Source organism: Chinchilla lanigera, unplaced genomic scaffold (assembly GCF_000276665.1).
Source record: "Chinchilla lanigera isolate Chin_1 unplaced genomic scaffold, ChiLan1.0 scaffold00145, whole genome shotgun sequence".
NCBI lineage: Eukaryota > Metazoa > Chordata > Mammalia > Rodentia > Chinchillidae > Chinchilla > Chinchilla lanigera.
In genome coordinates, this window is record NW_004955546.1 from 2,363,509 (window position 1) to 2,376,180 (window position 12,672).

At 37.8% G+C, this 12,672-nt stretch overlaps 1 protein-coding gene across 1 annotated transcript; it reads left to right on the forward strand.

Annotated features, from left to right (window-relative positions):
* Positions 1–1,121: 1,121 nt before the first annotated feature.
* LOC102026479 (olfactory receptor 6C74-like) lies at positions 1,122–2,443 on the forward strand. The gene is made up of 2 exons (XM_005411823.1): positions 1,122–1,149; positions 1,491–2,443. Exons 1-2 carry the CDS (start codon positions 1,122–1,124, stop codon positions 2,441–2,443), a joined length of 981 nt encoding a protein of 326 aa, XP_005411880.1.
* The last annotated feature ends 10,229 nt before the right edge of the window (positions 2,444–12,672 follow it).

A 12,672-nucleotide genomic window follows, 5' to 3' on the forward strand; every position in this document is an offset into this window, starting at 1 on the left:
CTTCTCTAGGACAGTGGACCCTAAATGCAAGCTTCCTTCTCTCCTTTCCCCCTCAGCCAAAACAAGCTCTCCATTCTTCAGAGCACAGCTGCTGAAGAGGGGACTCATGTGAGCCTGCCCTTGGGACCCTGACAATCCAGTGACCCTCTGACTGTCATCAAGTGAAAGCAGGGATCACCCCAGGGTGCCCCAGACCCTGCACCTCAGAGGTAAGTAGCGCAGTCGGAGAGCTCTACCCAGGGTAAGTTAGCGAAAGACTCTCCATCCACATTACCAGCCTTTGGCACAGTGCTGAAGTGGGACAGCCACATCTTGTCCTAAGAGAAGAGGTCTATGGGGGTGATGGAGGGAGGAGAGGTTCAGTGACCATGGTGTGAGAAGAGGAGAGGGTGCCAGGTTCCTGCCATGTACTTGCCAAGTGGCTGAGCATGTGCAAACTGTTACCTTCATCCATAACGGGGTCTTGAGAATGCCAAGCAGATCCCAGAGTCACAGCTTATACCATGTCATTCAGTAGCCCAAAGTTTCCAACTGCTTCAGCTGCTTCTGTAACACAGTTGTGCTAACACAGACCATCAGGAAGATCCATGGTGTCCCTGAGATTCACATCAAGTACATTAACTGAATGCTGGGGAAAGTAGGGTGCGTGTAGCGTAGCTCCCGTGTAAGGGTGTGATTGCCTCCAGCACAGGTGCTCCTGTTAAAATACTTTCCATAGCATTTGTAAACAGCCAGACTTTAGATTCAAGCAAGCACGGCTCAAGTCCAACTCTTCCTGTTCTCACTCTGTGACCTAAGTGGTCTGGACTCTCTGAGCCTCTATTTCTCCTTCTGTAGAAGGAAGAGTGGGGCAAACTAAGTAAGCAGCAGAAATATGAAAGTAGGCAAGCAAAGCAGTCACTGAGTGCCAGTAAAGTCTTCAACATGTGTTGATGATGATGTGATTATTATTTGGACCAAAGAACTTACTGCATATTTTAAAAATCACTCATTCAAAGATAATTCTGTTAATATTATTGTTATGTTTCATTTACTAATAAATGACCTTATAAAATGAAATGAAATGAAATGTTTGCAATTAAGCAAATATCAATAAGCCCAACTACTGAATAGACTATAAAATGAACAATGTGCTAACGATGATGCTTTTACAGTTAGACTTTGAGGAGCACACAGGTAACACTAACTGATGTCACATGCCAGGCTACCTCTTACTTAATTCTCACTGAGCCCAAGCAAGTAGGTATTGTCATCCTCATCACTTTACAGAGGGTGCATGTGGAGTTCACACAGCTTCAGCACTTTTTCAGAGATAGCCCTGAGATTGAGAGTGGACTGGTGTGGGACCACATCCTTCTGACCCAGGCCCTGGTTCTCTGTCTGTGTGGCCGTTCTGCCCAACCTTCTTCTCAGGCTGCCAAATGACTTGACTTGTGCTTCGCACAACTGCCTGCTCTCTGTGGTCTCTTTCCTATAGGGTAAGACTGGTGGGAAGGAGATGCCTGTGGAAATGGGGAATAGGACGACTGTCCAGGAGTTCGTCCTGGAGGGCTTTCCTGCAGTCCAGCACCTGGGAAAGGTCCTCTTCTCAGTGCACCTGCTGGCCTATCTAGCCTCCATGGCAGGGAATGCCTTCATTGTCACCATCACTTGTGCTACTGCACGCCTCCAGACACCCATGTACTTCCTCCTCAGCACCTTCTCTTTTCTTGAGTGCTGCTTCACTAGTGCTGTTATTCCCAAGTTGCTAGTCATCTTCCTTTTAGGGAGGCAAAAGATTTCCTTTGCAGCCTGCTTCGTGCAAGCCTTCGTCTTTGTATTTGTGGGGGCAACAGGCTTCTTCCTCATTGCTGTGATGTCACTGGACCGCTATGTGGCCATCTGCATGCCTCTGCACTACCCTACCATCATGAGCCCGAGGACTTGCTCCCTCCTCATTGCTGCCTCTCTTGCTGCGGGCTTCACACTCATCCTGGGGCTCATAGTGAAGGTTTCCCGATTGTCTTTCTGTGGCCTCAATGTCATCCCTCACTTCTTCTGTGACCTTGGCTCTCTGATCCATCTCTCCTGTTCTGACCTGAGATCTACAGAGATGCTGACTTTTGGCCTAGCTCTGCTCATCCTGTTTACTTCCCTCCTTATAACCATCATCGCCTACAGCAACATAGCAGTCACAGTCATGGGCCTCCCATCAGCCAAGGAGCGGCAGAAAGCCTTCTCCACCTGCTCCTCTCACCTTGCTGTCCTCTCTCTGATGTACGGCAGCTGCATCTTCATCTACATTAAGCCAAAGCAAACGAGCAGGCTGGACTCCAACCGAGAGGCTGCTCTGGTGAACACGGTGGTGACCCCGCTGCTGAACCCTGTCATCTACACCCTGCGCAACAAGCAGGTGCACCAGGCGCTGAGAGAGGTGATGTGCAGAATGAAAATATCAGCATAGTAAACCGCATAGCATTGGAGCGGAGGTGTCACAAAACCATTTGTCCCCATTCTAATCAATGCACAGCCCATATCATCACAGACAGTCTTTAGCAGAGCTCTCTTGACCTCTGGGTCACATCCTGGGAAAATGGAAATCTGCTTTCCTGTCACTACACTGCAATTTGTGTGAGTATTTACCTTCTCCCTCAACACTTGTCATGCACACTTGACACTAGATATCAATTGCAAAATCCTTTGCTGAATACTTATTCATCCTTCTGATTCATATGGAATTACTTAAATTATATTTACATTTCTTTCCATTTCACTTTTCTCTAGCCATAAACATAGGTCAATGGAAGTAATAACTGTATACCAGACACTACTAAAATAGCCCTGATGCTAAGTGGTTGCATGTGGGCTGTGGTTATGAAGAAACTGATGGCAGCTGTGCTGGTGCTCAGCCCATTCTCCCTCCAAGCCAAAGGGAAGAGTGGTTGTGTCACCCTTCACCCTAGATGTGTGAATCATGTCACATGTGTTCTGCATGGCTGCTCATGGCCCTTGGCCATCTACAGCTGTGTGCATGACACCCATGCTGCAAAGGAACAAAGCTTTCTGGGGTCCTTACCCACTCTCTAAAGAGAGGAAATTACCACTGCATCTGAAAGCTGAGCAATGCTCTTACATTTTCAGATCATATCTTCTCGCGGCAGACCCTCCGAAGCATGCATCCTTAGCACTGGTTCCTTTCCTAACACTATTGCTGTGGAAGGTGTGTGTGCACCTGGGAAGAGGAAGATTTAGTCCTACTTGTAAGATTTCTTCCAAAGAGCAGAGGCAGTAGAGTCTAAGTTATTCTCTTATCCACATGTATTGCTAATTAAAATAGTTTAAGCAAATTAAACATTTTTCCTAGTGGACTTGTGTTGTCAACTACTAAGTTATTTTCTTTAAAACCAACATTTCTGTTATTCAGTCCTTAACCTTTGTATGCTTTGAGTCCTATTTCTGTTTTATATCCATGGGAAATGCCTCTAAAAAGATTGCAACTGCTTTTCTGTTTTTTTTTTTTGTTGTTGTTGTTTTTTTTTTTTAAACTCAAACACTGAGGTTAATCACAAAATTCTTTGAAATTTTATAAAATGCTTTCTGCATCATGATTAGATCATACTCAGCCTTGAACATCATATTACAAAGTTAAGATTTCATCTTATTGACAATGAAAATGTATCAAAGGTATTTTTAAAATCAGTTATGTGTTATGATTTGCTTTACTTTTACCTGGCCATGACATTTTACGAAGACGAGATCTTCTCAAGGTCGAGGAAGAAAGTGGGCATGGAGGCCGCTGCCCGGATTGTGAGAGAGAGGGTGAGGACTGAAAGAAGTGACCATGGGCATGGAATACAAAGGAATCAAGGGTGTAGGCTACATCAGTTTGCCCTGGACAAGTATTGAGTTCTAAGCCTGCTACTGTCTCCAACTAATTGGCCAGCTTCCCCAAACACTTAACTCAGCTGATCTATAATGTGTGGTGAAGATTTAGAATCAAGCTGTACCCATCATCAGAAGAAAATGTGATAAATAGATGATTGATAGATAGATAGCTAGATAGTTTCATCATTGAAAATGATGAAATATTAGTCATTTTAAACAGGATGGTTGCACCTGAAGAACATTATATTAAGCATAATAAGCCCAACATAGAAGGAGAAGTACCTTGTGATCTCACTCATATGTAGTTTCAAAAAGATTTGATCTCATGGAAGTGAGGAGTGGAATCATGATTAGCAGAGGCAAGGGAAGGCAAGGGGATTAGTAGGGTGAGGACAGGCTGGTCCATAGATACAAAATCAAAGTAGACAGGAGATCCAGAATTCTATTGCAAATAGAACATATTCTATATTTCAAAACTGCTAGAAGTAAAAACTCTATTTCACCACAAAGAAACAAAAAATGTTTGGGAGATGGATATGCTAATCACCTTCATTTTATCATATAATGTGCATGTATCCAAACATCACACTGTGCCTCATAAATATGTACAGTTATCATGTGTTAAAAATAAAATAGAACATAAAAGAAACTTAAAGAAAACTCACTACTTAAAATTAAAATGTACAATCCAGTGGTTATTGGTATACTTACAAAGTTGTGCAACCATCACCATTAATTCCAGAATATTTTTGTCAACCAGAACAGAAACCTCCAACCCATCAACAGTCTTTCCTCTTTGCCCCATTTCTCCAACCCCCAACAGCCACTAACCATTTTCTATCTTGGTAGGTTTACTTGTTGTAGATGCTTCACATAAATGGAATCATACAATATGTGGTGACATTTACTAAAATAAAATTGCCTGTTTGTTAATATGTTTTCCTTCTTTTATTTTTAGAATAAATTAAAAAAAAAAACAAAAACAAAAACAACAACAACAACAACAAAGTTAACCTCCTCCTGGGAAAATTCTCCTAGTTCAATTCGAAGATCACAGTTCCTACTCTTTTCTTTATTCTCGCTATGAATTATGGGCAACTAGAATCCATTGTTAGATACTGAGTGGCAAAAATAATGAGAATACCAAGGGTACAAAAAGTAAAATAAAATAAAATAAAATTTTCAATACTCACCCTCACCATTACTCCTGTCTGCATACCATCCCATTTTTCCTTAAGCAGGACATTTTATTCACTGTCTTTATACACAGAACCTGTACACTGTGATGCAACTTCCAACATACCTTAAGTAGTTAATAAAATTTTTTGCTTATGAAATTATTTGGGTAATTTTTATTCAGGTGAGATTCACAAGAAACACAATAAACCATTTTAAAGTGTACAATTCAGTGCCATTTAGCACATTTGGTACTGATCTATCCCTGTTTTCAAGAATATTTTTCACTCTAGAACACTCTGCATCCATTAAGTAACTTTTAAAAGTCCTCCTTCTTTCATGTACTACAAACCACTAATAAGCTTTCTGTATCTATGGATTTGCCTTTTTATTTCATATAAAAGAATTATATAATATGTGGTCTGTTGTGTCTGGATTCTTCCACACTAGCAAAAGGTTTTCAAGGTGTGGTATACTTGCAGCATGTAAAATTTCTTTATTCCTTTTGTGACTAATATTCCACTATATACCAATACCTTCTTGGTTTATCCTTTCCTGCATTTATAGATTTTTGGGTTGTTTCCACTCTGACCATTATGCAGGATGCTGCTATCAGGATCCACGTATAGGTTTCTATGTGCATACAGGTTTTTGCTTATCCTGTAACTACACCTAGGAATTGAATGGATGTTAGCTATACATTTAACTGTCTTCAGCACCACAAAAAGAGTTTTTCAAAGTACCAGTACCATACCTGTTCTCACCAACAGTCTGGAAATATTCAAGTTTATCCACATTCTCACCACACTTGCTATTTTTTATTTTCCTGATTGCAGCCATTCTAGTTAGGAAAAGCATTTCCTTGTGTTTTAACTTTTATTTTACTAGTAACTAAAGCTGTTAAGCATATTTCATGTGTTTATTGGCTCTTCTAACATCTTAAGAAAAATGTTGATTTGGGTCATTTTCCCCAGCCCTCTTCTTTGCTAAGATGTTAAGAGTTTAAAGGACTCATAAGTTTGATAAAATCTCACTTAGAATATTCTTTTTACATTTTCCTTTGGCTTTTTATTAGTATGTGTTGTGGTACATAATTATCACATTGCTCATATGGAGTTGGTACCTGTACATAACACATCTTACTTCTTTCATCCCTACCACCTCCTCCCTCCATCTCTTGATCCCCTTCCCATTTGAGGAAGATCTATTTTCCTGCTTCCTTTATCTATCTTTTATTTTGCCCTTTATTTATATTTTGGACTTCTCATGTAAGAGAAATGATGTGATTTTTTTATTTTAAAGAAAAAAGACCCCAAACAAATAACAAAAACAAAGACAAAAACAACATTGTGAAAGGGAAAAGAACTGCTCAATAGGAAACAACTGGGATAAAGTCAAGGAGAACAGAAAGAAAGGACAGGAAAAAATATATATCTATATACATGAGATGGCTAAGATAATTGTACTACTAATTTCTCTTGGTTTATTGAAAGGAACAGGTAATAGTTAATTGTTTGATGAATCTTACATACTTATATCTGGTAATCTGAACAACTACTTTGAGGATAACAATAAGTAAGAAAAGCATTATTGATTTCCTATCATCTTGTTTTGAAATTCTGTATGATTTTTATGGTTTTTGTGTTGTTTTGTTTTGTCTTTATTATTTTGGTTTTGTGCTTTTCTCTTTAAAATAAAAAAACCTGGGGCTGGGGATTTAGCTCAGTGGCACATCGCCTGCCTGGCAAGTGCAAGGTCGTGAGTTCAATTCCCAGCACCGGAAAAAACCCACCCCCCCAAATAAATAAATACAATACAATAAAATAAAAAAGCCTGAATTACTTTTTGTTTTACCCTTCCCCTGGCACCACTTCTTCCCTGCTCATGCCACCTTTTTGTCTCTGTTGGCATTCTGAGCACATCTTTCCCACTACCTTAAATAAATATAGCTATTTCTTCTTTTGCCATCATATGTATACTTGCAATTCTTTGCTCACTGCACACAAGAATTTGGAGTCTACCCTCAGGAAGCCATTATACACTGCATCACATTCATCTGCTGAAGGACATATAGACTACTTCCATGATTTATACTGTTATAAACATGGGTATGCATGGGTAACTGTGATATGGTGTTTTGAACTCTTTGGGGAATATACCTCAAAGGGAAATAGCTGGGTCAAAATGAGTTTCTAGTTTCAGCTTTTGGAGCAATATTAGTATTGGAATGTCATTTTCCATCCTTTGTTATTCAGTCTGTGAACTTATTTTTTGGGTTAAAAGTGTTCTTTTTTATTTTAAAGAGAAGATAAAAACAATAACAAAATGACAATAACATAGACAAAAACAAAACAAAGCAAAAACAGTAAAAATGATACAGGATTTCAAAACAAAATGATAGGAATTAACAGTGGTTGTTATATTACATATTGTTATCTTAAACAAAGTTGCTCAGATTACCAGATGTACGAATGCAAGATTGATCAAATTGGTAAAGAGAATAAAAAATAATAATAAACCCAGTAGAAATGATACAGCGGTTCACTAGACAAGATGGTACGAATTCACCAATGATTGCTATAATGGACATTGTTGTCTTCAAATAAATGTGTCCTTGTATACAGCATACTTTTGGACTTTCTTTCTTGCTCCATTCTGTCACTTTATGTCTTTTGATTGTGGAATTGAGGCCACTGACATTGAGAGTTATTACTGAAAGGTATTGACTTATTCCTGTCATTGTATTATTTTCCCATTAATCATTTCCTTTTCTCCCCCTTCTACTTAACTATTCACTTGACATGGTGTATTTGTCCTATTATAATTTTTGTCCTCACACCCTTAAGATATCCTCGAGATTTTTGGAGTACTGTTTCGGTGGTCACGAATTTCTTAAGGTGTCATGGGAATATCTTATTTCTTTATCTATTTTGATGGTTTTGCAGAATGTATCAATCTGGGCTTGAAGCTGTTTACTTTTAGGGCTTCCTGCTTCACTCCAGGGTCTCTTGGTTTTTAAGATTTGTGTTGAGAAGTCTGCTGTCATTTTAATGAGTTTACCTTTATAGATAATTTGTTCCTTTTAAGATTTGGTCCTTTTGTTGGACTGAGATTTTGACTATGATGTGTCAGGAAGCTCTTTTCTAATTGTGATTATTTGAGGGTTTCTAGATGCCTCAGTTATCTGTATGTTAAATTGTTTTCCATATTTGGAAAGTTTTGTGGTATTATTTTTGTAAACAGATTTTTTTAGGCAATTTGTGCTGTCTTCTGATTTTTCACTAATTTCACTAATTTTAGCTTTGTCTTTATATTATCTAGCAGCTGTTGGATTTATTTTTTGTGTTTTTTTTTTGTTGTTTTTAAGGTATCTCTGAATAATCAATCTCTAACAACAGCCCTATCCTCCACTTCTGATACTCCATCCTCATACTTTCAATAGAATTTTAAATCTTTTAATTTTTGTTTATTATCTTTTCATGGATTCTTATTCTTTACTAAACTGGTCATTCATGTTTTGTATTATTTTGTTTAGCTCAGTTAACTTTTTACTAGTGTCTTTTCAAAACTTGCTTTTCATTATGTTTATTATGTCTATTATCTCATTAGTTATATCTTCTTTGAGCTCAATAAGCAGCTTAATTATTTTTTATATCCTCTGTTATCATTTTGAATGATTCTGCCACGTGTCTTATAATTTCCTCACCTTTGATGCCCCATGGAGCAGCTTTGGGGCAGTTGTCGGTATTCAAAGGAGGTGGGTACCAATGGTGCCTTGGTTCACAAACACTTTTGTTTGTGAACAGTTTGATTTGCAAACAGAAAAATTTGGCAGAATTTTGTTTTTGTATGTGAACTTTGCATCAGGTGATGAACACAACCATGGCAATCTTCCTCAAATGTGGTCAGAATCATAGAAGGGAGTAACTTCATGAACTGAAGTACCAATGTATTTTGTTGTTTTGTCATCTCATGTTTTATTGGATTTTGTTTGTTTGTTTTGTGCGGAAGTCTGCTCAATAATTATAGTGGGAAATTTGTTGCCAGAACAGAGACATCTTTAGTTGCTATCTATTTTTCAATGATGCACTCTGGGCATGGCTAACTATAAGCCTTTGCCTCTGTCCTAAGTTCCAGTCATGTCTGTTTGTTTGGGAGGGAGGCTGCAGAACTGGACTTGGCACCCAGTTCTCCCAGAATGGGCCTCAGTATTGTTAATGATACAAAGGCAATCCAGATACTGGTGTACAGAGAAAATCAATTAATGGCAACAACAATGTCACATTGCAATAACAATAAAATCAGCAACAGTAATAATGTCAAAGATAAATTAGACATTGACATACCCTAAGAACTAGTATTGTACCACCCCTAACTATAGGAAAGAGATCAATAATCATAGTGTAAACACTAAGACAAACAAAATACTGACATATAGCATTTACTAATTGCAGCAACTAAATTTTCTGTAACAATAGAACAATAGTCAAAAAAAGAATAGTGCTCAACAGTAACAACATAGAGTTAACTATGTAAGTATTCATAAAGTTGAATTATTATACTGGTAAGGATAAAGAGAGTGAGGAACCAGAGAATGAAAAAGATAGAATTTGAAAAATTAATCACTAGAAGATGAGAAGGAAGAGAGAAAGGTGAGATAAAGGATACTATTGAGGAATAAGAGGAACTTAATTGTATTAGATAAAAGTAACAGCAAAGAACAAGAAAAAAAGAAAAAACAGAACAAAATAAATGATAAAAGAAAAATAAGAAGGAAAAAAGAAGTAAAAGGAGAGAAAGTGAAAACCATTACAAAAGGAGGATTCTGGACACATAAATCTAAATTTTGACATTTATTTTCTTTAGCGCTTAAAAATTGTTGTGCTGATTCTTTCTGGCCACCATGATTTCTGATGAGAAATCCATCATCATTTGAATCACTTATTTTCCTACATTGTTTTTCCCTTGCCTCTTTCTAACTTAACATTTGTATTTGACTACAAGATGTCTCATGACAAAGTGTCTTGGATTAGATTGCTTTATGTATCCTCATTGAGTTCCTCTACCTTCTTGAATCTGTAGATTACATCGTTTGGCAGATTTTCAAATGTCTCTGCCCAGTTTCTCCTTTTTTTATAGCTTCAGCGACATGAACGTTAGATGGCTGGCTATGGTTCCAAATATCCAGAAGGCTCTATCTACTTTTTTTCAGTCTGTTTTATTTCTATTGCTCATACTGAGTAGTGTCTTTTGCTCTGCCTTTCACTTCATTGATTTTCCTCTCTCTTGTCTCCATTTGGATATTGAGCCATTTATTGAGTTTCTAAAAGTTCTCTCATTATATCCTTTAATCTTTATTTACATTTTAATGTCTCCTGTTTTCTATTTCTTGGCAAAATTTTTTTTATTTTAAAGAGAAACAATTGGTGCTGGGGATTTAGTTCAGTAGCACAGCGCCTGCCTGGCAAGCGCAAGGTTGTGAGTTCGGTTCCCAGTACCAGAAAAACACCCAAAAGAAAAGAAAAGAAATAAAGAGAAAAAAACAAAAATAACAAAAAGAAAGCAACACAAAAACTTATGAAAACGATACAGATTTCAAAACAAGAGGATAGGAAATCAAAAATGGTTGTTGTATTACTTATTGTTATCTTCAAAGTTGTTGCTCAGATTATCAGATATAGGTATGCGAGATTCACCAAATAATTAAACATTATCTGTTCCTTTCAATAAACCAATAGAAATTAGTAGTACAATTATCTTGACTATCTTGTATATATATATGTGTATACATATTTTTCTTTCTTTCTTTCTCTCTTTCTTTCTCTCTCTCTTTCTTTCTTTCTTTCTCTCTCTCTCTTTCTTTCTCTCTCTCTCTCTCTTTCTCCTTTCCCCCATCCCAGTTGTTCTTTTCATTGAACATTTTCTTTCCCTTTCACAATATCTATTGTACCTTTCAGATTTTATTTATGCTTTCAGGTTTTAAATCAGACCTGCATGTGTAAACACCATATTGTCTCCTAGCGAGGTCTGATTTATTTCACTTATGATTATGGTCTCTGGTTGCATCCATTTACCTATAAAAGCCTCTAGTTTATCTTTCTTTAGAGCTGAGTAATACTTCATTGTATAAAACTGCCACATCTCTTTTATCCACTCCTTAGTTGATGGGCATTTCAGTTGTTTCCAAGATTTTTCTATGACAAATTGTGCTACTATAAATATGGATGTACATATATCCCTGTGGTGTGATGTTTTTAATTCCTCTGGGAAAATACCCAGAAAGGGAATAGCTAGGTTAAATGGGACCTCTAATCCTAATTTTTTGAGGAATCTCCAGACTGACTTCCAAAATGGTTGCACCAGTCTACATTGCAACAGTGAAGAAGGATTCCTTTTTCTCCACAGCCCCTCTAGCATTTGTGATTGGTTGATTTCTTGATAGTAGCCATTCTTTCTGGGCTAAGATGGAATGTCAGTGTTGTTTTAATTTGTATCTCTCCAATGATCAACCATGTCGAATACCTTTTCATGTAGTTAATTGTCATTTGTATTTTCTTCATCTGAGAAGTGCATTGTCTTGGTTACTTTCCTCTCATTGCTGGGACAAAATACCTGACACCCAAAATTAAGGAAGGAAAGGTTTAATTCACTTACAGTTTGTGGAGGTTTCAGTCTGTACTTGGCAAGTCACAAGGCAGAGTGGCACATGGCAGAGGGCTACAGCTGATGGCGGCAGAACACAGCAAAGCAACAAACACTAAAAGGGAGGAAATGGCCAGAAGCACCCTCTTTCTCTCCCTTACATATGCAAACTATCCACCCCAGGGCGGGTGTAGCTCTCACACCCATAATCAGTCAAACTCTAAAAGCCTGCCCCATGACCGCATGAGGCTTTGAGGGGACACACAGACACAAACCATAACATGCATATTCATCTCAGATGCCCATTTTTGGATTGGGTCTTTGAATTTGGGGGGGTCTGATTTTTTTCAATTCTTTACATGTTCTACTTAGAAGTCCTTTGTGGGACAGTTAGGTAAAATATTTTCCCACTCTGTGGGTTATCTTTTCACTCTAATGGTGAATTCTTTTGAAGTAAAAAGCATTTTTAATAGGATGAGATCCCAGTTGTTGATTCTCTGAAGTGTTTCCCATGTAGTTTAGGTTTTGTTCATGAAGACTGTGCCTGTCTTCAAGAGTTTGACCTACTTTCTCTTTCAGTAGATTTAGTGTTTCTGCTTTAATATTTAGATCTTTGATCCACTTTGACTTTAGTTTAGTGCATGGTGATAGACATGGGTCCAGTTTTAGTCTTCAGCATGTAGAGAGCCAAGTTTTCCAGCACTATTTATTAAAGAGGCTTTTTTCCAGTGAACATGTTTGGCCCCTTTGTCAAAGATAAGGTGGCTGAGTGTGTTTGTAGCTGTGTCCACATCTTCTAATCTGCTCCAGTTGTCCTCAGGTCTATTTTTTTTTCAGTACCATGCTGATTTTATCATAGTAACTTTGAAGTATAATATCAAGTCAGGGATTGAGATGCCTCCTGGCTTGTCTTTGTTGCCCAAGATTGCCTTTGCTATTCTAGGTCTCTTCTCATTCCAAATGAATTTTAGGAGTGTTTTCTCTAGTTCT

Excerpts from the sequence above, each read along its gene's own strand:
- LOC102026479 (XM_005411823.1), top strand. The coding sequence starts at position 1,122 with ATGAACAATGTGCTAACGATGATGCTTT. Across the intron at positions 1,150-1,490 it reads TGTGCTAACGATGATGCTTT|GGAAGGAGATGCCTGTGGAA; the intron begins TACAGTTAGACT and ends GTAAGACTGGTG.